The following is a 24,878-nucleotide window of genomic DNA, read 5'->3' on the forward strand; positions in this document are numbered from 1 at the left end:
ACAGCCAGGGGACAGGGGAGTCTCGGAAGCACAGGGAAGAGATTACTTCAAGGAAGCACTTGGCTGAACCAAATGCTAAGCAGAGGTCAAGTGGGGTGAAGCCCAGAGAGGCCAACGGACTCGGCAATCGGGAATTCATTTACGCGGAGACTGAAGGTGGAAGGGTGCTGTTTCGTTTTTGTGTGTTGGGAGAGATCTGAAGGTGTCTGCAGCTGTTGGGCCAACGAGCCAGTAGAGAAACAGATGAAAAACATCAGAGAGTTAATCGATGATGGGGATAAGGGGCTGCCTCAAGATCAGGGGGAGACTGACCGTGGAAAGAGGGGACACTCCTTCGCTTAGTACTGAAGGAAAGGAAGGGTATGGGTGCAAACGGGCGACTATTCACGTTCGGGGAGGGGTGGTGGAGGAGGACCGCTGTGCTCGTTCAGGGCAGGGAAAGCATCAGAGGCCGCCCTTCTAAATGTGTGTGATTCGTGTGAAGATGAACACCAGCGCTGAGGCCGCAGGGGGAGGGGGCTGTGGTTGGAGATGCCAGCCCCAGGGCCACAGCGCAGATGCCGCTGTGGTAACAACAGAGCAGACATGCAATCTAGGGGAAACTTCTACTTGCCAAGTCAGATGTGTGGTGGCTGAACGTCGAATTGATTCCTGTTTAATGCTTTGATGACAAGGAAAATGAAATCTCCCATCACAAAAAACTTGCTACAGTACTGCAAATTATTCTGGACTTTTCAATTCTTACTTGGCATGGTTTCTTCATTGTCTTTCAGGTGGGTAATTTGAGATTTAAAATTTTCTAACCCCTAATAAAACACATCATGATATAATTTTCTCAGGAACCAGCGAAGGAGATGAATTGTTCATATGAGCTGGAGTGATGTTCATAATATATAACAACCGGAATGGGCAGTGGCCAGTTAGAATGGAGGCTTTCTGCACACATCTAGGCATGCGGGGGGGGGGGGGGGGCGGGGCAGGGGCAGGCCTGGGTTCCCTTTATATGTCGATGGGGCACAGGGCGCTTTTTATTGAGATATGTGGGGACAGGGGCAAGGCCAGCAGTCCAGCAGACGGAGGAGCATCTAGGCACTTGACGTCTGGATTATTTTGGCCACTTGTTGGTTAGTGGTTACACGATAACGTGGTCCAGATTTTACAAAGAACACTCTAGGGTAAAAAAGTCTTCTCCGTGTTCAGGTCTATAATTTAAGAATCATATTTTATTCTCCTAAATCTTTTACTAATTAGTTTGTGGGATTTAGGATTAAAACCTCCCTTTCTGAAGAACCGACTCAAAAGTGTTCTCTTTCTAGTTAAAAGTGACCATAATTATGGAATTGTGGTATTCTTCTTTCACTCACTAAATATTCCCTCTACCTCCTACACTCTTTCCTCATTGTCTTTGGTCTTCATCCATCACTAGAGCAGCTGGAGAGAACTAGGTACTCTAGGATTTTTTTTTTTTAATTTTTATTTAATTTATTTTTTTAATTTACATCCAAGTTAGTTAGCATATAGTGCAACAATGATTTCAGGAGTACTTTCCTTAATGCCCCTTTCCCATTTAGCCCACAACCACTCCAATAATCCTCTGTTTGTTCTCCATATTTAAGAGTCTCATGTTTTTGTCCCCCTCCCTGTTTTTATATTATTTTTTGCTTCCCTTCCCTTATGTTCATCTGTTGTGTCTCTTAAAGTCCTCATATGAGTGAAGTCATAATACCCTCTAGTTCCATCCACGTAGTTGCAAATGGCAAGATTTCATCCCTTTTGATTGCCGAGTAATAACTCCATTGTATATATGTACCACATCTTCTTGATCCATTCATCCATCAATGGACATTTGGACCCTTCCATACTTTGGCTATTGTCGATAGTGCTGCTATAAACATTGGGGTGCATGTGCCCCTTTGAAACACACACCTGTATCCCTTGGATAAATCCCTAGTAGTGCAATTGCTGGGTCGTAGGGTAGTTCTATAAGATCTTTATAACTAACTCAAGCATAATAGCCGTCATTTACTTATTTATTAGCCAAACCAGTGTGGCTATTTATTATCATTTATTTATGTATGAGTCACACACGTGTGCTAAACGGTTTATGTTAATTGTCCCATTTCTCCCCCAACAAGTCTGAGGCAGTGATAGTTGCCATTTCCATCTTACGACTGAGGAGAACTGGGATCCGGAGAGAGAAGATCGCCTGCCAAAGGTCATAGAGTTTAGTGACGGAGCAAGGGTCTGAACCTCGGCCTCAGATTCTAGAGCCATGAATATCTAGTTCTTAACTTCTAGGCTGTGAATATTACTTTTTCCATAGCATGTTACACCTGGAAAGAAATAGAGTGATCCTCTAGTCCAATCAACTGAGAAAAGAGGAAGCCTAGGTCCAAGGATGTGAGGTTACTAGTTCAAGAGCCCACAGATGCAGCCTGATAGAGGGAGAATACAACAGCTCTTCCGATCCACGGATCGGTCACTGCTCTTGTCCTAGACTCTTGCAGCTTCATCTGGTACCTTCCACTGGAGGATATGTGGTTCTACAAATGTTTGTACTCTGCAATGAATTTCCAAATTCCAGATTTACCTGTTTCTGGGGCTGGGTGTTCCCCTCCTCCTCGATCGCTCTTTGATTCAAAAATATAATTTTTTTCTTTTCTGTTCTTCCCTGAGGAACCACTATCTACAGAAAACAGAGAGAACATATGTCAAAGGTACATCAGAAACTTTAGGAAACAGACATGAAAATATAGCCTCATCTATTTTTCTTAGGATGGATTTAAAGGACTTATAAAATTTATTACTCTTGTAAACGTAGGTCTGTGTTTGATATTTTTTTTTTAAATTTTTTTTTAACGTTTATTTGTTTTTGAGACAGAGAGAGACAGAGCATGAACCGGGGAGGGGCAGAGAGAGAGGGAGACACAGAATCGGAAGCAGGCTCCAGGCTCTGGCCATCAGCCCAGAGCCCGACGCAGGGCTCGAACTCACATACTGTGAGATCGTGACCTGAGCTGAAGTCGGAGGCTTAACCGACTGAGCCACCCAGGCGCCCTGGTCTGTGTTTGATATTAAAACACTAGGTAACTAACATGACCAGAGTATGGGACGAGAACAAAACCGCTGGACAGAGAAAGGGGAAAAGGCACCCAGCACTCTGGAGAAGGAAGGAAAGACATCAGCTAGAAAAGACACGGGTGATCTCTGCAATCCATACCATGAAAAGCAGAAACGTCCACAAATGTTTTTCTTTAAAAAATGAAGAGTGAGCTTGCATAAGCCACTCAGACAAGTCGTTTGACTTTCTCACCTCAGCCCTACTTGGCGGGTATTCATTGCTCTTTGTTTTCCGCTTGGGTCAGAGAGGCTTGGTACTTGCCCGGGTTCTTTTTGAGTAGTAAGCGGGTCACTGGGCTGGGATTTAAACTCAGGCGTGTCTAACTGCTTGTTGGTGGAAACCAGCATTTCTGGTGTAATGATATGTTGTTGATTATTTACTCTATCCAGTTGTATTACACTATTGAGAGTGACTAGTACGAAAGATCAAACCTTAGGACTTTCATCCCAGGTCTGATAAGCCATGGCCGTACCACCGAATCATTTCCCATCCGGGAATTTACAGCATTTGTGTGCTTATTAAAGTTGACAAGATGATGATTAAGCTAATGGAGTTGCCCTCGTGCTATGGTGTGATCTCAAGTGAGCCTGGGGGATAATATAATCCTCAGTGACAGTAAATAGAACGGATGAGCTGACATGAGGAATTCTACTGAGAAGCAAAAGCTTAAAGCTTCTTTACTCCTATGTCATCAACAGATCTGTTCGCAACCCCTGCAGCTGAAATAAGGCTACTTAAAGGTAGCATTTATAAAACTCTTCGGAATCTGTACTAAGTGATATGCCTGGATTTACTAAGGATCACAAAACTCAACAGGATGATGGAAAATTATAAAGTTATTGCAGGTACCTACTAGGGCCAGAAAGCCAGGACTTGAAGAGATGGTTGCAGTCACGTGCTTGTGCTGTTAAAGAGAAGGGACTGCAAATGCGTGTGTTTCATTAAGGCATCCTTCAAGTTCCTTTTCACTCAGCCCTGCAAGCCATCAGTAGCTGAATCACACAGGCCATGTCCACGACACTCTGAAATATCCTCGACTACGGTGCCTCTTCTCTGTCCTCAACTGCCACAGCCTTAGGTCTCTGTCACCTTTCACTCAAGCACTCTGCGTGCAGACATTGCTACTGGAACACGTCTGCAAAGGCCCCTCATCCCCACTCGCTCAGCAAATCAGTGCAAGGAGGTTAACCCACATTTGCTTCTCACGGCCAAGGCCAAGGCAGGCTCCCTACCTTCTGCCGTGCTTTGCCACGTTACTCTAAAAGGCACCATACACGCCACCTGCAGATAGCCAGTAACTTGGGCTGTCCTCCATAAACCGCGGGCCCGAAGAGAATGAGAGATGCGAGTAAGGCAGGAGCAATTTCTCGTGGGCCAGAGAATCAGAGTTACCTTGCAGGCTGATTGCTATCACTGTCCACTGGACTGTAGTGCTGGAAGCCCCCTCCCAACCAGAACGGCGAGGGGAGGGAACGGAAGAAGAGCAGGCAGTGGGAGACCGTAAGAGAGTGACCCCGGGGAGGCACCGGGCAGAGCCAGCCAGGGAACGGCTCTTACTGTGGCGGGCCGCCAGGTGTTGGGACTGCTCGGCTCACGGACAAAGGGATTGCTGCCTGGAGCTGGAGACCTTTCCCAGCAGGATGGGGACAGGGATACTGCATTGAAGCCATGGGGCTGCTGGGGCCCTGGGGCCATCGAGAGCCCGGGCTGTCCTCCACACGGCAAGCTGATTCCAACACCTTTGGATTTTGTGGATCAATCCAAAATTCAAAATGATTTTTGGGGCCAAGTTAGGGTCAATTTTTTATTTTGCCAAATAAAGACAGTAAAAGAAATGGCCATTTAAGAAGGCCATTGCCGGGGGCGCCTGGGTGGCTCAGTCGGTTGAGCGTCCGACTTCGGCTCAGGTCATGATCTCACAGCTCGTGGGTTCGAGCCCCGCGTCGGGCTCTGTGCTGACAACTTGGAGCCTGGAGCCTGCTTTGGATTCTGTGTCTGCCTCTCTCTCGGCCCCTAACCTACTTACATTCTGTCTCTGTCTCTCTCAAAAATAAACATTAAAAAAAAATTTAAAAAAAAAGGCCATTGCCTTCACCTCATTATAAAGTAAGGAAATGTGTAACCCAGAAAACATGAAGAGTTTAATACATAAAAAGGATAGCTCTTTGAATTGAATGAATGTAGTCTTGTAAAAAAAAACTTCCTGCATTGTCCTTATTTTTCTCATTTTGCCATGAATGGATGAAAGCTTTATTATGGATGGATATTGATCCTTCTTCGACTGGCTTTAGAGACCAAATTTTCTTACTCTCCTTTTTTTAAAAAAAATTTTCTTATGTTTATTTTTGAGACAGAGAGAGAGAGAGAGAGGGAGAGAGAGAGAGAGAGACAGCACATGCATGAGTGGGGGAGTGTCAGAAAGAGAGGGAGATAGAGAATCAGAAGCAGGCTCTGTGCTGTCAGCACAAAGTTCCACACGGGGCTCAAACCCACAAACCACGAGATCATGACCTGAGCCGAAGTTGGACACTCAACCGACTGAGCCACTCAGGTGCCCTGTTCCTCTCCTTGATTCCACCCGTCCAGATGCTTCAGCAGGGCTTTCAAGGTTCTCCATATTGCCCTCTATGCCCGGCAAACTCCCTTCACTTTGGGTAGCTGGGATCTCCTGCTTCAATAATTGTCACTCTCAAACCCATTTTCTCAGGCTATTAATTAGAGCCCTTGTTTTCCATGTATTCAAACTCTTTCTGCCCATTCTTCACAGCGTAGCAGAATGTCCATGCCTATCACAGGTGGGGGCCACCTGTCCACCAGGCACAATGGGCATCGAACCTGGGGCTTGCAAAAATGTTTCAGTTTAATTTCTCTTAAAATCACAAGAAAACAGGGGTGCCTGGGTGGCTCAGTTGGTTAAGTGTCCAATTTTGGCTCAGGTCATGGTCTCATGGTTCGTGAATTCAAGCCCCGCGTTGGGCTCTGTGCTGATAGCTTGGAGCCTGGAGCCTGCTTTCGATTCTGTGTTTTCCTCTCTCTCTCTCTCTACCCCTCCCCTGCTCGTACTCTTTCTCTCTCTCTCTCAAAATTAAATAAACATTAAAAAAAAATCACAAGAGAACAATGGATATAATAATAATAACAATAATAATAATAATGCATATATAATAGTGAATGTAGCCTGTGTTATATTAATCTCTACACCAACACAGTCATAAAGTTCAATATTTCGGGGTTTTTTTTAATAGGTCCATGAAAGTCATAACGCAGATCTACAAGTAGCCAATCCTGACTACAGATGTCTTCCCTTTTTTTAAAGCTTATTTATTTATTTTGAGAGAGAGAGAGAGAGAGAGTGAGAGTGTGCACAGGAGGGGCAGAGAGAGAGGGAGAGAGACTCCCAATCAGGCCCTGCACTGACGTGGGGCTCAATCTCTTGAACCGTGAGATCATGACCTGAGCCGAAATACAGAGCTCGTTGCTCAACCGACTGAACCACCCAGGTGCCCCCAGATTCTCGTCCTTCTGAGCTTCTAATGCCCTAACATAAAATACCATACAAGCAGGTCTTAAGGGAACTGTAGCTGCTTCCTGTCTCTGTAGCTAAGAGAAAAGATCCTTGAACACTGTGAGGCTTGCTGCCGAAGCCATCATCCCCTTGGGGCTGGGGTTAGACCGCTGAGTTAAATTCTGGCTTTATCACTTCCTAGCTGTGTGACCCAGTCTGAGTTCTTCACTTCTCTGTGACTCAGTGTCTTCATCCATAAAATGCTGCTAATGATTTCTGCATATCACCAGGTTGCTATTAAGACCAAAGAAGCAGGGGCGCCTGGGTAGCTCAGTCGGTTGAGCGTCGGCTCTTGGTTTCGGCTCAGGTCCTGATCTCACAGTTTGTGAGTTCAAGCCCTGTGTTGAGCTCTGGGCTGGCAGTGCAGAACCTGCTTGGGATTCTCTCTCCCTGCCTCTCTCTCTCTCTCTCTCTCTCTCTCTCTCTCTCTCTCTGCCCCTACTGTGCTTTCTTTCTCTCTCAAAATAAATAAATAAACTAGGGGGGAGAAAAAAAGACCAAAGAAGTCCACAGTGACAGGCACTCAGTAAGTACTATTTCCAATAATAAATCTGGAAGTGGGAAGATCACATGGCTGGGAATTCATGTCCTACTTTTTAAAAATAATGAGCCAGGAATAAAAACACTGAAATTTACCAACGTCCAATTCTTTTCAGAGGATTAACTCGTTTGTCTTCTATCCAATGTAAAAATACGAAATAACCACATTCACAATCCCCTCCCCCACCCCATCTTTCCACCAAAGATGAGAGATTCTTCACCTTAATTCTGAAGAGAAACTCAGTACTGGGACCACCACTGCGCTATTTCTATTTTTTATTAGAATTAACTATCTTGTAAGCTTGTAGCTCTCTTACCTGAGTTTCCTAGTGAGTGCTCCAGCGAAAATTCATCTAGCACTAACAGTTACTGAGAGACATAAATTATATTTACGTACGATATCTCACGCACTACGTATAGCAACACTGTGAGAAGATATGATTATCCTCTTTCAAGCAAGGAAACACAGTTCGGAGAAGTTAATTACCTGGACACTAGTACCAGGTGGTGCTGGGATTAGAACCCAGGACCGACCCACAGCAGGAGCTTGTCTTTCTTTTTTAAAAAATATTTTCTTTAATGTTTATTTATTTTTGAGAGAGAGACAGAGACAGCATGAGAGGGGAGGGCAGAGAGAGAGGAAGACACAGAATCCGAAACAGGCTCCAGGCTCTGGGCTGTCAGCACAGAGCCCAACGTGGGGCTCAAACTCACAGACCGCGAGATCATGACCTGAGCTGAAGTCAGATGCTCAACCGACCGAGACACCCGGGCACCCAGAGCAGGAGCTTTTCTACTGAACCAAACTGCTCTCAAAGTCACAGATCCAAGAACTTAAGAGTTTATACTGTATCCATTTACTCATATCCAGGCAAATCAAAAATAACTAGGCAAAATCACAAATTGAAATATTTCCTTAGGAAGTCTGAGATAAAGCTCTCTATTAAGGATGCAGCAGAGAAATAGGTTAATTGTACTTAGAAAGGGGATCTTGCCTTGGAGATGGGTTCATTTGAAAGTAAACATATTCGTTCTGGATCTTCAGTTGTCAAATGTGAAGAGTATTTTCTTAAATGCCCTCACTCCTGGGGAGAGGAAGCCAGTGCTGTGGGAGGTGGGCGAGCTCAGGCATTAGGGAGAGGACAGTACACACAGGAGACTTAAGAAGCCACAGTTGCCACAGACTCTAGAATTTCCAGGGGACGTGCCCTGCCCGAGTTGGTATTTGAAATGTGAATTTCTGTTTTCTACATTTCAGGGAGGAATTCACTGTCATTTCCAGACTGCCTGATTCACTTTTCCTGGACACCAACGTATGGAACACCATAGAGAAATGCTTCATTCCACACGTGCTATCATAGGCTCTCCCCAGAGTGGCAAGTCAGAACAAACGAGACAAAGATGGAATTTGCTTCTGCAAATAACTCATTTTGGTAATGATCCTTTTAGAAAAGTTAATGTCGGGGCGCCTGGGTGGCGCAGTCGGTTAAGCGTCCGACTTCAGCCAGGTCACGATCTCGCAGTCTGTGAGTTCGAGCCCCGCGTCAGGCTCTGGGCTGATGGCTCGGAGCCTGGAGCCTGTTTCCGATTCTGTGTCTCCCTCTCTCTCTGCCCCTCCCCCGTTCATGCTCTGTCTCTCTCTGTCCCAAAAATAAATAAAAAACGTTGAAAAAAAAAAATTAAAAAAAAAAAAAAAAAAGAAAAGTTAATGTCTTAGGAAATTATTTTTTCCCTCTTCTGAATGACCTATTGTGTTAACGTGTACCATGCATAGCCATGCACTCACAGAAGGAGTTGGAAGCTGGACAGAAGTTGCTTTAAATTTATTTTCAGTCACCACTGCACATGCAAGCATGTTCTGGAAGGAAGGTGGAAATACTAGCTAGAAAAGTGATTACAATACGGGCCTGCCTCCCAGAATGTACTATGGCTTCCTGTGACCACCTGCCAACTAACACAGACAACAGAATCGTTCTTTCTCACTCTTCACTGGTAGACCACACCGCTTGTCAACAGAGTAGGTAAGAAGGAGCTCTCTTCAGGAAATGTTCTGGATTATACTAGGACAAGATCCATTCATCTGAGGAAACAGTTGATTCCTGCCATCATGTGGGAGCATAATGTTATTCATCAGGCTTCAACAAATTCAAACTACCTTCCCAGACATGTTATTTCGTAAGTTCAGAATGGCTTCCCAATAAGAAGAGACAGTCCAGCAGAACACAAAAATGAAATAGCCATGAAAAATACAGGGCACATGAAAAAACTCTTTTGAGTATCCTTTATAAGGATAGCCTCTCTGGATAAAACACCTCCCATAACGATGTGAAGGTCGCAGGTGCTCACTCTGGCTACCTCCGGAGAGAAGTGAAACAGTGAGGCTTTGGCATGTTTAGCAGGGAAATCGGAGACAGTGCCGGCAGAACCCCATGTGTCCATACAGAGACCAGGCATTCTCCCAAGTCCATGCTTCAGTTTGGCTCCTTAAAGAACTTGGTTGACCTGCCGGGCTGGACATGAATTCTCAACTTCCAAAAAAATGGATTCAAGGGGTGCCTGGGTGGCTTGGTTAAGCGGCCTACTCTTGATTTCAGCTCAGGTCCTGAGCTCACAATTCGTGAATTCGAGCCCCCACTTCAGGCTCCTCGCTCACGAGCCTGCTTTGGACCCTCTGTCTCCCTCTCTCCGCCCCTCCCTCACTTGTGGGTGCACGCATGAGCGTGCACTCTCTCTCTCTCAAAAATAAATAAACGTTAAAAAAATATTTTTTAATAATAATAAAAAAAAGGATTCACTGTGAATGTGGATACACCACTTTTCGAGCACTCTGCAGTGCTGGACATCTGATTTCTTTCCTCCGGCCAGCTCCGATAGAAAGAGGACAGCCTTGTTAATAAATGACTTGGGCCGCACAGGGAACAGGCCCTACAGATGCAGCCACATCTCACAACAGTTCAGCCATTGAGTCACTGCGTGCTGAACAAACACAGGCACCACCGCGGCTCTGAGCGGGCGAGCGGACATTCACTGTGTGACTGGATATTTGCACAAGTCCTTAATTTTATCCTTAGTAACACGCTTGGGATGAATTCCCAAGTGTGGGATAACTGAATCAGGGCACATACAGATTCAATGCTTCAGAAACTGCCCTCTAGAAGATTGTACTGGGTTCAGTCCCACCAAGAGCGCCTGAGTCTTGTTTCTCTGTGCTCCATACTATTGGCTCCATATTATTGGCAACGTAATAATAGCTTTTCACCTTGCCAATGTGACAGGTGAAAAACCGCATCTCATTACTTTCTGTACTATATTATCAGTATTAATGATATATCTCTTTAACATATCTTCAGTGAGTTAAGTTTTTTATCCTTACGAGATGCCTGTAGGGGAAGGAAGTGGCAGAAAATTCAACTTGTCCTTATTATATTAGCTGATGATCCTTGTAAAATCCAGGCACAGGTCACAAATAGGAATGCATTTTTATTTATTTATTTATTTTATTAGTTTTTTAAATGTTTGTTTATTTTGAGAGAGAGCAGAGGAGGGGCAGAGAGAGAGAGGAAGAGAGAGAATCTCAAGCAGGCTCCACGCTGTCAGCACAGAGTCTGACCCGGGGTTCAAACTCACAAACCATGAGACCATGACCTGGGCCGAAATCAAGAGACGGAGGCCCAAATGACTGAGCCACCCAGGCGCTCTGGTGATGCATTTAAAAAAAATTTTTTTTTTAACATTTTTATTTATTTTTAAGACAGAGAGAGAGAGACAGAGACAGAGACAGAGAGAGGCAGAGAGACAGAGTGCAAGCGGGAGAGGGGCAGAGAGAGAGGGAGACACAGAATCAGAAGCAGGCTCCAGGCTTTTATTTCTTTTTCCATCCATTTCCCCAACCACCTCCCTTCTAGCACCTATCAGCGTGTTCTCTGTATTTAGGAGTCCTTTTGTTTGTTTCCTTTTTTGTTTGTTTGCTTTGTTTCTTAAAAATGTTTTTGTTTTTGGGGCACCTGCCGTGGCTCAGTCTGTTGAGCGTCCAACTTTGACTCAGGTCATGACCTTACAGTTCATGAGTTCGAGCCGCACGTCGGGCTCTGTGCTGACAGCTCTGAACCCGGAATCTGTTTCAGATGCTGTGTCTCCCTCTCTCTCTGCCCCTCCCCCACTCACACTCTGTCTCTGTCTCTCTCTCAAAAATAAATAAACATTAAAAAAAATTTTTTTTAAAGTTTTTGTTTTGGGGGTTCCTGGGTGGTTAAGCGTCCAACTTTGGCTCACGGTCTTTCTATTTGTGAGTTCAAGCCCCACATGGAGCTTGCTGCTATCAGTGAAGTGCCTGCTTTGGATCCTGCCATCCCCCTCTCTCTGCCCCTCCCCCCCTCAAAGAAATAAACACTGAGAAAGAAGTTTTGGTCTTTGATGGGCATGTAATAACACACATAAATACTCCTGAGAAAAAGAAAAGTTTCATAAACATAATGTGTTCCTAATTTGTTAAAAGTGAATAAATGTCCAAAAAACTATTAGAACTGATAAATGAATTCAGTAGAGTTGCAGGATACAAAATTAATATACAAAAATCTGTTGCATTTATAAATACTAATAATGAAGTAGTAGGAAGAGAAATTAAGGAAAAAAATCCCATTTATAATTGCACCAAAAAGAATAAAATACTTAGGAATAAACTTAATCAGGGAGGTAAAAGACTTAAACTCCAATAACTATAAAACACTGAAGAAAGAAACTGAAACTGACACAAACAAATGGAAAGATACACCACGCTCATGGACTGGAAGAACAAATATTGCTAAAATGTCTATACTACCCAAAGCAATCTACAGATTTAATGCAATCCTCTCAAAATACCAATAACATTTTCCACAAAACTATAACAAATAATCCTAAAATTTATATAAAATCAAAGAAGATCCCAAATAACCAAAGCAAACGTGAGAAAGAAGAACAAAGCTGGAGGTATCATAATCCCAGATTTCAAGATACACTACAACGCTGCAGTAATCCAAACAGTATGGTATGAGCACAAAAATAGACACATCGATCAATGGAACAGGATAGAAAATCCAGAAATAAACCTACAACTATACGGTCAAAGGAAGCAAGAATATACAATGGGGAAAAGGCAGTCTTTTCAATTAATGGTGTTGGGAAAACTGGACAGCCACATGCAAAAGATTGAAACTGGACCACTTTCTTACACCATACACAAAAATAAACTCAAAATGGATTAAGGACCTAAATGTGAGACCCGAAACCATAAAACTCCTAGAAGAAAACATAGGCAGTAATATCTTTAACGCTAGCTATAGAAACATTTTACTAGATGTGTTTCCTTAGGCAAGAGGAAAAACAAACAAACAAATAAAAGTATTAGGACTACACCAAAGTAAAAAGCTTTTCATGGCAAATGAAGCCATCAACAAAATGATAAGGCAACTTACTGAATGGGAGAAGGTATTTGTGAATGATATATCAAGTAATGGGTTAAAATCCAAAATATATAAAGAACTTAATAAGCCTAACACCCTTCCCCAAAAGCCCACAAAGAATCTGATTAAAAATGGGCAGAATAGACATATTCCCATAGAAGACATACAAGTGAACCACAGACCCATGGAAAGATGTTCAACATAGCTAATCATCAGGAAAATGTAAATCAAAATCACAATGTCAGAATGGCTAAAAACAAAAAAGATAAGTAATAGCAAGTGTTGATGAGGACACGTTAAAAAAGGAATCTTCATATTCCATTGCTGGGAACATGAACTGGTAAAGTCACTGTGGAAAACAATATGGAAGTTCCTCAAAAAATTAAAAATAGATTACCATATGATCTAGTAATTCCATTACTGGGTATTTACCCAAAGAAAACAAAACACTAATTTGAAAAGATACATGTGTCCCTGTTTACTGCGGCATTATTTACAATAGCCAAGATATGGAAGGAACACAAGTGCCCCTCCATAGATGAATGGATAAAGACGTGTGTGTGTGTGTGTGTGTGTGTGTGTGTGTGTAATGGAATATTACTCAGCCATAAAAGGACAAAATCTTGCCATTTGCAACAACATGGATGAACCCAGAGAGTATAATGCTAAGTGAAATAAGTCAGCGAAAGACAAATACCATACAATTTCACTCATATGTGGAAATTAAGAAACAAAACAAGTGAACAAAGAAAAAAAGAAACAAAAACAAAAACAGACTTAAATACAGAGAACAAACTGGTGGTTGAGGGAGGGGAACTGGCTGGGGGATGGGTGAAGTTGGTGAAGGGGATTAAGAGTAAACTTATCATGATGAGCAGGGAGCAATGCATAGAATTGCTAAATCATTATATCGTATGCCTGAAACTATAACACTGTATATTAATTATGCTAAGATAAAAAGTGAATAAATGTGTGCATGTATGTGTATAAATGAAAGTGACCAGAAAAAATGCAACAGAATATTAATGGTGAGTTTTGCTACATGGGCTGATTTACCCATTAGGTGGCAGTACTAACAAAGGTATAGACCCAGCTTAGGCATTTGAAAGCACCTAGTCTAAACTGTCCAGAAGAAAACCCTTCATGGAATATTTCTGTGGACATATCTGTACAGATACACTTAAAATCTAAACAGTAGATGAGGTGCCTGGGTGGCTCAGTCAGTTAAGCATCTGACTTCGGCTCAGGTCATGATGTCATAGTTCATGGGTTTGAGCCCCGCGTGGGGCTCTGCTGAGAGCTCAGAACCTGGAGCCAACTTCAGATTCTGTGTCTCCCTTTCTCTGCCCCTCCGCGACTCGTGCTCTTACCCGCGTGTGCACGCTCACATTCTCTCTCTCCCTCAAAAATAAATAAACATTAAAAAAAAGAATATATGAAAAAAACTAAACATTAGATAAACAAGACTAGAAAAAAATATACCAAAATACCAAAAGTTGTTTTCAGTAAAGAGTGGTATTTTAAATTATTTTCCTTTTTTATTATTTGCATCTTCTGCATAGAACAAAATAATTTCATAAAGAAGTTATTAAAGTAGCGACAGATTATTTCTGTACAAGGTATGCAGAGTTTGAGTACTGAAAAGACATTTACAAAGGCGTACAGAAATGTGATATTCTATATTTCTGTCTCTTGTCACAAACAATACAAATGTGCAAAAACAAATTTAAGATGACAGAATGTTAATGTTTCAGCAGTGTGAACGTAGACAAGATTCTTATTAGCCTTATTAGTGAAAACAAAAAAGTTACAGATTTCGTTAATTGGGAGCATAGGACTGAAGTGCTCGCACAAGCAACCATTTCTTTTTTTTTTTTAATTTTTTTAATGTTTATTTATTTTTGAGACAGAGAGACACAGAGCATGAGCAGGGAAGGGGCAGAGAGAGAGAGAGAGACAGAGAGGGAGAGGGAGACACAGAATGTGAACAGGGTCCAGGCTCTGAGCTGTCAGCACAGAGCCCGACGCAGGGCTCGAACTCACGAACTGTGAGATCATGACCTGAGCCGAAGTCAGACGCTTAACCGACTGAGCCACCCAGGCGCCCCACAAGCAACCATTTCAATATGATATAGATTCTCTTTACTTACGTTCACTAGCTTAGTGCGAAGAGGGTTATGCTGCTTCATCTCAAAATAACCTAAAATTTCACACGTAGGGCATTTGTTTTCTTAACACAGGTGTTGAAATTTCCTAATTCGAACGTACTTACTGATAAATGTACAGGTAGCCCTGGAGTATATATGAATGTATGAATGTATTTAGTAGGTGTTCCTTAGTATAAATAATCCGTGCAAATGTCAGACGGGGTGGGTTTGTTTTTTTTTTTCCTTTTTGGCCACAGTTTTCATTTTAACTCTCTTCTTTCTTTTATTTCCGTAACACTCTTCAAATATAACCTTCATTTTGAGCCCAGCGTCACTGGAGGAAATGAGGCCGTTTGCGGAAAAGCTGTTGAGGTCCTTACCTGGCATCACAGGATCAGTCTGACTCTCTGGTCCTCCAAAAGTGGAATGATTCCTCTTCTCTGTGTTTGATACCACCAGTGGCTGGTTTGGGACAGTCACTTTGTGGGACTTTTCCAAGAAGGAGCCTCCTGCTACATCTTTGATTGGTCCTGTGATTCTAGGCTGGGCGGTTGCTGTGTGGGTCACCGTCTTCCGGTCAAGGCTCACTGAAGGATACAGGAGCTACCGTTAGCTGCTGGGTTTCTTTTCTGAACTGTAATTAAAAGCACTAAATTTGCAGTAGATTCAAAGCCATGGATACTTGCGAATAATAACCATCTAAGCCATGTTAGAGCCCCATAAAAATTACTCTCTTCTTTTCAAATGGGTAAACTGTTTTCTCTTCTTCCAATAACTGGCTTTCTAAATGTCACAAATAAATTGACAAAAACAAAGCTTAAGGGGCGCCTGGGTGGCTCAGGTGGTTAAGCGTCCGATTTGGGCTCAGGCCATGTTCTCGTGGTTTGTGCGTTTGAGCCCTGCATCGGGCTCTGCTCTGACAGCTCAGAGCCTGGAGCCTGCTTCAGATTCTGTGTCTCCCTCTGTCTCATTGCCCCTTCCCCGACTCATGCCCTGTCTCTCTCTCTCAAAAATAAATAAACGTTAAAAAAATTAAAACAATAACAACAACAAAGCTTAAGCCTAAGGTTTTGAGATTTACGTCCTTCTTCAAAACCAGCAGTTTTTCTTCTTTCTTTCAGTGCCCTTTTGTGTATGTAGGTGACATTATAAGACTGGTTTACAGTCCTGACTTAGCTACACCCTAGTACATCACAATTTTTTCTAGGGGCGCCTGGGTGGCTCAGTCATTTAAGCATCTGTCTGACTTCAGCTTGGGTCACGATCTCACGGTTTGTGAGTTCGAGCCCCACCTTGGACTCTGTGCTGACAGCTCAGAGCCTGGAGCCTGCTTCAGATTCTGTGTCTTCCTCTCTCTCTGCCCCTCCTAGCTTGTGCTCTGTGTGTCTCTCTCTCAAAAATAGATATTGAAAAAAAATTTTTTTCTAAAAAATTTATCAAAACAAAATCTTAACTCACTTTAGTTTTTTTTTTTTAACGTTTATTTATTTTTGAGACAGAGAGAGACAGAGCATGAATGGGGGAGGGTCAGAGAGAGGGAGACACAGAATCTGAAACAGGCTCCAGGCTCTGAGCTGTCAGCACAGAGCCCGATGCGGGGCTCAAACGAGATCATGACCTGAGCCCAAGTCGGCCACTTAACCAACTGAGCCACCCGGGCGCCCCTCACTTTAGTTTTTTTAAAAGCATATTCCTCACAGCATTTTTAGGATGGGGAAGAGTCTTTTAGAAAACAAAGCAAATTTTGAAGAAGGTAAGCAATATAAAACATTTGACATTTGCAACTCAGATTAGAGACTTATAGTTAATGGTCATTTAATTTAAGGCATAGCTTATTCACATGAAGTTATACCTAAAACTGGGCAGAAAAAGAACAATACTGAATTTGCATTTTATTGTGAAAATAAAGACATCCCGTCTCCCCGCCTTGCCCGAAAAGGCCATGCAGCTGACTCACAATTATGACAGAAAGCCTCATCGGACCCGTCAGGACACTGCTCCACTCCATCGCAAGCCAGCATGATGTCAATGCAGCAGCCGTCGTCACAAGAGAAGTGGTAGCGTGAGCAAACGTTCAAGCATCCTGTTTGCGAACAAGTCTCAAGTCACAGGAGTTGCCATATCGTCAACGCTTCGCTGTGTCATAATTAAGTAAGACTAAATGTACATGGAACATTTTGGGGGAGAGAGATGCACATAATGGGGCAGACACCAACAGTCTGAGCTGGAGCAACAGGTTGCGAGAAAGGGGTGCCTCCTTGACCCCCTGACTTAACTCTGAGGCATCACATGGGCTCTTGGTCGCGGGGCCGTTCTCCAGGCCAGCGCTGCCTACCAGGTGGGAACAGACGAGCAGCAGCTCTGGTCTTCCCCAGCCAGCCCCGGGTTTGCTCCCTCACGTCTCACTCTGCGTTCCTTTGTTCATCCCGTCGACTCTGTGGGCCCCCAACACTGCCCCCCACCCCGCATGGCATTTGGCTGGCTGAATGTGTTTTATTAGAGACACCATTTTATACATGCCATGTCTTTAGACATGCTATGTCTTGCATTCTTGTTTTCTAAGTGATCATTTTTACTGAGATTAACTTTCGACTATTGAACCCTATTTGTTGACTACCATACATCCCTACCACCATAAAGAATAAACCCAATCTTTAGCTACTGGCTGGTATGAATTTATTTTCTTCAAATAATGAAATTGTCTCCCTTTTGGAGCTGTTAGTTTTTTTTTAATGTTTATTTATTTTTGAGATAAACATTTATAATGTTTATTTTTTTTAATTTTGCACACACACACACACACACACACATATGCGTGTGAGCAGGGGAGGGGCAGACAGAGAGGGAGACACAGAATCTGAAGCAGGCTCCAGGCTCTGAGCTGTCAGCACAGAGCCCAACACAGGGCTCGAACTCACGAACTGTGAGACCATGACCTGAGCCAAAGTCGGATGCTTAACCTACTGAGCCACCAGGCACCCCAGGGGTTTTTTGTTTGTTTTTTGTTTTTTTTAAGTTTATTTATTTATTTTGAGAGACAGAGAGCAAGCATGCATACAAGTGGGAGAAGGGCGGAGAGAGAATCCCAAACAGGCTCTGCACTGTTAGCATGTAGCCCAACGGGGGGATCGAACCCACAAACCGCTATATCATGACCTGAGCCAAAGACACACACTCAACCGACCAAGCCACCCAGGCGCCCCTGAAGCTGTTAGGAGTTTTTAATCTACAGTGTAAAGGAGCTACATGTATTTTCTTGAAAGGCATTCCCCTACTCCAGATTAAGCCAACTTTACTAGACTTAGCTACACAACAACTGGGTGACTTTGACACTGGTTGATGCAGAGTAAAGGTATCAGGCTAGACGTAGGTCATAAGGAACTCCCTAATTTCCCAGGGACACAAGGAACTAGACAATTCTCTCAGGACACGGGAGAATGGTAGATTATGATAATCCACCGAGGCAAATGGTTGAGCATAGTATATGAGTCCAAGTGAAATCTTGGATACATATTCCATTGCATGCAGTTAAACAAGGGCCTGGGAAAGGAGTCTATCTGGGTACAAGGCAATTTGAAGATACCTTGATCCAGGAAGAAGAGAAGAAATGGTGGGAGAAGCTCCTGAGAAAGAAGAGGAAGCAAAGGGCCTCAGTTATGACTGAAAATTTGGGCCTGGAAAGGAGAATCTTCTTTGGTTCCAGGAAAGGAACTCGGAGGAAAAGTGAAGGAAAACTGTGTTACCCTGAATACCAAGCAGGATATAGTTACTGCTCACATTTTTTAGTTCATGACATGAAAATCCTAAATATGTCAAGGTTTTACTTACTATCTGGTAGCTTGTGGAGATAGATTGATATTTGAACGTATCCATTTATTACTAGATCAGTGGTCTCTAAATTTTTTTGACCATACATCTGATCAATACATATAGTGTTGTATACTATGCATATAGTGTAATAAACACACATCTCCATCTAAAAATAATATGCATGTACCAGGATACTAACATATTAAACATGATATAAAATATACTAAAAATTCAGGGAGGAGATTAAAAATTACTAAAAATATAAGTTCAGGTGTCTTCTTTCCCATCCTACAAATGTCTTTATCTGTGGGGGGGGGGGGGATCCTCTTTGGAGACCACTGATCTAGATCATATTGGAAGTGCTTGATGGCTTGGCATTTGAATAGATTATTTTTCTCAAAGCTTGAAAACATGCAACCTCTATATCCAAAGATCACCCAAATTATCACATCAGCAGGGGTACTATGCTTGCCTATGTCTCCCAGATGGTGCCACCCCTGGTTACCATTACAGCTGGGTTATTAACTGCAAGACCAATATATATTTATAATAGAAGGGAGAGAACCACCTCTCTGTCCCCATTTCTGGTTTTCAATGTCTCTGTGTGATGTTTTATTACTTTAATTCATAGTATGTTATTCCAATCTAGCCAGAGAGTGATTCCAGATAGCAGTTAATAACACAGCCATTCTTTTAAATTTTTTTCTTTCTTCCTTTCTTCCTTTTTCTTTCTTTCTTTCTTTCTTTCTTTCTTTCTTTCTTTCTTTCTTTCTTTCTTTCGAGAGAGACAGAGTGTGAGTGGGGGAAGGACAGAGAGAGAGAGGGAGACAGAATCTGAAGCAGGCTCTAGGCTCTGAGCTATCAGCACAGAACCCGATGTGGGGCTCAAACTCACAGACCGAGAAATCATGACCTGAGCCGAAGTCGGATGCCCAACCAACTGAGCCACCCAGGTGCCCCTTAATTTTCTATAAAAAGTTCCATATATAAGATCTATACTCCAGTGGCCTTTCAGTAATCAAAAGCGATGCACATAACTTTCTGCCACTTCGGATACATTTTGTCATCTTGGAGAAAGGCCGGAAGTGTGCAACTGGCAATTTATCTTTGGAGCCCTGGAAAACTGGCCCAAGTCAAGAAACCAGGCAAACACTGGGCTGGTGCAGTGTTAGCTCTCTGCTTGTACCCACACTTCTATCCCTCTCTCCTGCCCAGGCACCTTGGTTGTACAAAGCAAAATCCCTTTAAAACTTCTATAGGGATAAGGGGATATCCATGCCTTCTTCCTATGAGCTCTTTCTTCCAATAATCGGCACCTGACTTGGTTCTTGCCCAGGCGAGCACTCGATCCCAGGACAGCCCTCTGGGTTCAGCGGTCCTCCATAGGGAGGGAGTGGCTGGGGCCGATGCCATGTTTCCCATGGCCCTGGTGCATGCCCAGTACACCGAGGTACTAAAAACATGTTTTTAAGTTTATTTTTTAGTAACCTCTATGCCCAACGTGGGGCTCAAACCCAGAGATCAAGAGTCACACGTTTTTCTGGCTGAGCCAGACAGGCACCCCTCAAAAATGTGTTGAGTAGCTGTCTGGCTCTACTTTGCAGCTGCCATAGATCAACGGCCCTGCTGGAATCTGGGCGGGATCAGACTCCTGACCCGGACGGCTCCTCTCACTTGCCATCACTGCTTCAGAGGGCAACAGCGGGCAGGAAATTGGCGTCACACCAGGCCACAGGCAGCAGCCTCCTTCCTCACGGGAGGCTGGAACCTCGGCCGGACGGGGAGTCAGCCAGTCACATTCCGAACACCGACTGTGCTCTGTGTCCCTGTGGAAGGCAAATTATCAGGGGTGCCATGTCCTTAGGATTCTCAAGTCTTGCTTCATTTTCAATATGCATCCCGACCTATGTTGGTTGGAAGACAAGATCAGCCATATGCAGGCATTCTCTGATCTCTTTACCCTTATTCTCCCACTGACTGAGTTATCAGGGATGGCGAAGACATGCGAAGGATGGGTTTTCTGGAGCCATGGTTAGTGACTGTGAAGGCTCACCACGTGGGCGCGGGTGAGCACCTCTGTATGCCCAGTGCCTCGCACAGCTCCTGTGCACCCTGCGGTCCCACACGCACTGACAGAGTCTGCGGACTGAACGACAAGACCCTCAAATACACAGCATCTCTGTACCTCTCCCTGGAGTGAACTGTGGGGGGTTTCCCCCTGCAATACCTCTATGTCTTTTGTGCTCTCAAGTTCCATATACATATATGTATATGTATATATATATATTTTTTAACTTGATGAGCTAATCTTAGAAATGCAGATGTTTGGGAAGGTAAGAAACATAGATAAATGAGAAGAATGAGTTTACATTGTGCAACTGAAAGTGAGAACCATCACATGTATGTAAAGCTATATTATTAGTATTTGTGTTAACGTGTCCATGGAAAATTTTAGCCCTTTTTTTTTGCCCAATAGTGTTTTTAAATTTTTTTTAAATGTTTTTATTTTTGAGACAGAGAGAGACAGAGCATGAACAGGGGAGGGGCAGAGAGAGAGAGGGAGACACAGAATCTGAAGCAGGCTCCAGGCTCTGAGCCATCAGCCCAGAGCCCGACGCGGGGCTAGAACTCACGGACCGCGAGATCATGACCTGAGCCAAAGTCGGACGCTTAACCGACTGAGCCACCCAGGCGCCCCAATAGTGTTTTTATTGAAGCATGGGGACAGGACCTGTGGGCAGAAAAAGCTAAATAGTCCTTTTATGGTTTTTTTTTAAATTGTATTTTTTTTAATGTTTATTTTTGAGAGGGGCAGAGAGAGCAGGCTCCAGTCTCTGAGCTGTCAGCACAGAGCCCGACATAGGGATCGAACTCACAAACTGTGAGATCATGACCTCAGCCAAAGTCGAACACTTAACCGACGGAGCCACCCAGGCGTCCCTAAATAGTCCTTTTAAATTGACACATGCACTTTACAAATTTTAATTTGTTTTAAATTGTCATATGTTTAGGAAAGACTCTTAATTCAACAACAACCAAAAACGGAATGGAAGAGCCCATGGAATGAAGTCAGAATATAAAATGCTGGGGCATCTGGGTGGCTCAGTTGGTTGGGCATCCGACTTTGGCTCAGGTCATGATCTCATGGTCCGTTGAGTTCGAGCCCTGCATCGGGCTCTGTGCTGTCAGTTCAGAGTCTGGAGCCTGCTTCGGATTCTGTGTCTCCCTCTCTCTCTGCCCCTCCCCCACTCATGCTCTGTCTCTCTGTCTCAGAAATAAACATTAAAAAAAGGGTTTTTTTTTAAAATAAACGTATTTTAAACTATTTAACATTATTAAGCTTTATATTAGAATTCTTAACCCTTAAAAACCTTAATTTCTGGTTAAAATTAAGAAGTAAACAGTTGTGGGGGCCCCTGGGTGGCTCAGTCGGTTAGGCGTCTGACTTCGGCTCAGGTCGTAAGTTCACAGTTCTCACAGTTCGTAAGTTCGAGCCCTGTGGGGGGCCGGGCCCCGGTGCCAGGCTGAGACCGGGTTGAGCAATGTTCCCTGTTGACTCAAGCCAACCCGGTGGTCCCCCCTCCCATTCATGTGGGAGGCCAGGCCCCGGCGCCAGGCTGAGACCGGGTCGAGCAACATTCCCCGTTGACTCAAGCCAACCCGGTGGTTCCCCCTCCCATTCCCCCACTCTCAAGGGCATACGAAAGCCTTGTCAAGGCTGAGAAAGTTAATTCCTGAAGCAGGTGTTGGCAGTAATGCTACCTCCCTTTTTCTACCCCGAGTCAGATAGAAACAAACATGGGAATTGTGTTTTGCTAGCAATCTTATCAACAAGGTCTTGTGACCCGTCTAGAAAATGCACAAGAAACACAGAACTAAATGTTTTGGTGGGCAGCAATTATGTGAAACCTGTTTATTCTTAGAATGACCTAACCCATAAGAGTCTGGTTATAAAAGATTGTGTACAGCAACAACAAAGCCGTCACTTGGGCCATCAGCCCAGGGGACCCTCCTGTTCCCAAACTTTCTCTTCTCTTCTCTTTTCTTGCATTCCCCTACCCTCAGGACCCTGACCTCGGTGTTTGTCGCACCGGCCGCGACAGAGCCCAACATCCGGCTCTGTGCTGACAGCTCAGAGCCTGGAACCTGCTTCGGATTCTGTGTCTCCCTCTCTCTCTGCCCCCCCCCCCCCCCACTCACACTCTGTCTCTATCAAAAAATGAATAAACGTTAAAAAAAATTTAAGAATATAAAATGCTAATCCAATACCATGTTTCTGTAAGTAGCTGGTTTCTGTCGGCCATTGTGAATGCAAAGGAAGGACTTTCCTCTCACCTCCTGTGGAGAAGGTCATGGGCAGCACTGTCACTGAGACGTTGTCAGAGCTTCTCTGCCCAGCAGTGTCCATCACAGTGAGCTGAAAGGTATATGTTCCTTCCCGTAAGTGGGACAGCTTCAGGGTTCCTGACTGAGGTACCTGACACCCAAACAGGAAACAGCACATGTAGTTAGGAGATCTGAGGCACAGAGTCCAGTATCATCCTGAACTGGAAATCAGCATTACCCCTGGAACAGTCCCATGTCCCACCTGTCCACTCCCGGCCAAGGAAGGCAAATCCTAAAGCATGCACCATTTGGGCAGGTGGCCCTACTCTGAACTCACAATTCTCAATTTTATCTGGGCTGACAATCTCCTTGACTAACAATAGTCTTTCACTTGCCCTTAGCAGTTGATGTTCCAAACCTGTAACTCTCCAAGCTCCACACCCAGTATCTAGTCCCTTCCTTCTCAGCAGGTGACCTCATCTACTTTGAGAGGAAAATTAGGACATAATTATGGCCATGATTATGTTTCTACCACTCATTCCTATGCTGGGAACGCACCTGTATCTGTATCTGCTGTCAGCTCCTTTCCCCCAGCCATAGTAAGATGAGCTGTCCCTCCTGCACTCCAGGCCAACTCCCCCATCTAGGCCTTGACCCCTTCCCTCTATGACATTTTTAAAAAAATTTTTTAATGTTTATTTATTTTTGACAGAGAGAGAGAGACAGAGCATGAGCGGGGGAGGGGCAGAGAGAGAGAGAGACATAGAATCTGAAGCAGGCTCCAGGCTCCAAGCTGGCAGCACAGAGCCCGACGCGGGGCCCGAACCCGCGGACCGTAAGATCATGACCCGAGCCGAAGTCAGACGCTCAACCAACTGAGTCACCTAGGCGCCCCTATGACCTTTGGAACACTGACCATCAAGTAATTTCTCTTTCAAATGCCTCTGCTATCACTATGCTCAAGTTTCTCTCTACCCAAAAAAAACCAAACAAAACAACAGCAAATAAAAAACCCTACAGTCCAAGATCATCCCAGCCATACAATCTTATCTCCTTCCCATTTCAACTTACCTTTCAAAGTCTTGTTCATGGTGCACTTGCTGCTTCCATTTGCTCATTTCCCATTTATTCTTTATCCCACCCATCTGATTTCTTTCCTCACCATTCCCCTGAAACTGCTGGAAAAATTCATTAGCTGATCTAGCAAAGATCACCAAGTTGTCAAGGTCAATGAGACTCGTTAGCCTTGCCTTCTCCCACTCCCCCTCCACTGGCTGTCTTACTGCATTTTACAAAGTTAGCCACTCCTGGCTTCTGGAACTCTCGACTTCCCTGGCTTCTGTTTCTGTGTCTGAATTCCCTGGCTATTCCTTGATGATCACCATGATGGACTTGACTTCTGCTTACTCCCTAAACCCAGGGTCCCATCCTGACCCCCATTCTCCTCTGCCATTTTTCAGGCAGTCTCCCAATCATGGCAAGAGTGATAGCTTCTGAGGTCAGTACTACGTTGTCATTTTGGGAGTCATTTTTGGATGCTCAATCCAACTACTATATTTTTCAGCTCTCTCAAAGATATTATAATGGCTGAATGTCCTATTTTCTAGGAAAAAATCCCTTTTTGCTTAAATGAACTAGTCTGGATATTTGCCACAAATGAATTCTGACCATTACATGGCTTATTACATTGATGCATTACCAGACTTAAGAGTACAGAGAGTTGCCCTATTAGAACTATCAGCTGCTAGGAATGCAAGCTGGTGCAGCCACTCTGGAAAACAGTATGGAGGTTCCTCAAAAAACTAAAAATAGAACTACCCTACGACCCAGCAATTACACTACTAGGCATTTATCCATGGGATTACAGGTGTGCTGTTTCGAAGGGACACATGCACCCCCATGTTTATAGCAGCACCATCAACAATAGC

The 24,878-nt window shown here is 43.9% G+C and overlaps 1 protein-coding gene and 1 long non-coding RNA gene across 3 annotated transcripts in view; one reads left to right on the top strand and one right to left on the bottom strand.

Moving 5' to 3' along the window:
* LOC145715509 (uncharacterized) overlaps positions 1–24,878 on the top strand; it is a 464,377-nt gene that overhangs the window by 68,315 nt on the left and 371,184 nt on the right. The window lies entirely within an intron of this gene.
* LRP11 (LDL receptor related protein 11) overlaps positions 1–24,878 on the bottom strand; it is a 53,014-nt gene that overhangs the window by 5,476 nt on the left and 22,660 nt on the right. The window contains exons 3-6 of one of the 2 annotated variants that reach the window (XM_060616885.3): positions 22,960–23,101; positions 16,772–16,897; positions 15,195–15,401; positions 2,591–2,686 (exon numbers count right to left, since the gene is read on the bottom strand). In XM_060616885.3, the coding sequence (XP_060472868.1) occupies positions 2,591–2,686; positions 15,195–15,401; positions 16,772–16,897; positions 22,960–23,101 (571 nt within the window). Of the gene's footprint in view, positions 1–2,590; positions 2,687–15,194; positions 15,402–16,771; positions 16,898–22,893; positions 23,102–24,878 lie in introns of both variants that reach the window. The other variant, XM_060616884.3, reaches the window with a different exon arrangement.

Source organism: Panthera onca, chromosome B2 (genome assembly GCF_046562875.1).
Source record: "Panthera onca isolate mPanOnc1 chromosome B2, mPanOnc1 haplotype 2, whole genome shotgun sequence".
In the NCBI taxonomy this organism is placed as follows: domain Eukaryota; kingdom Metazoa; phylum Chordata; class Mammalia; order Carnivora; family Felidae; genus Panthera; species Panthera onca.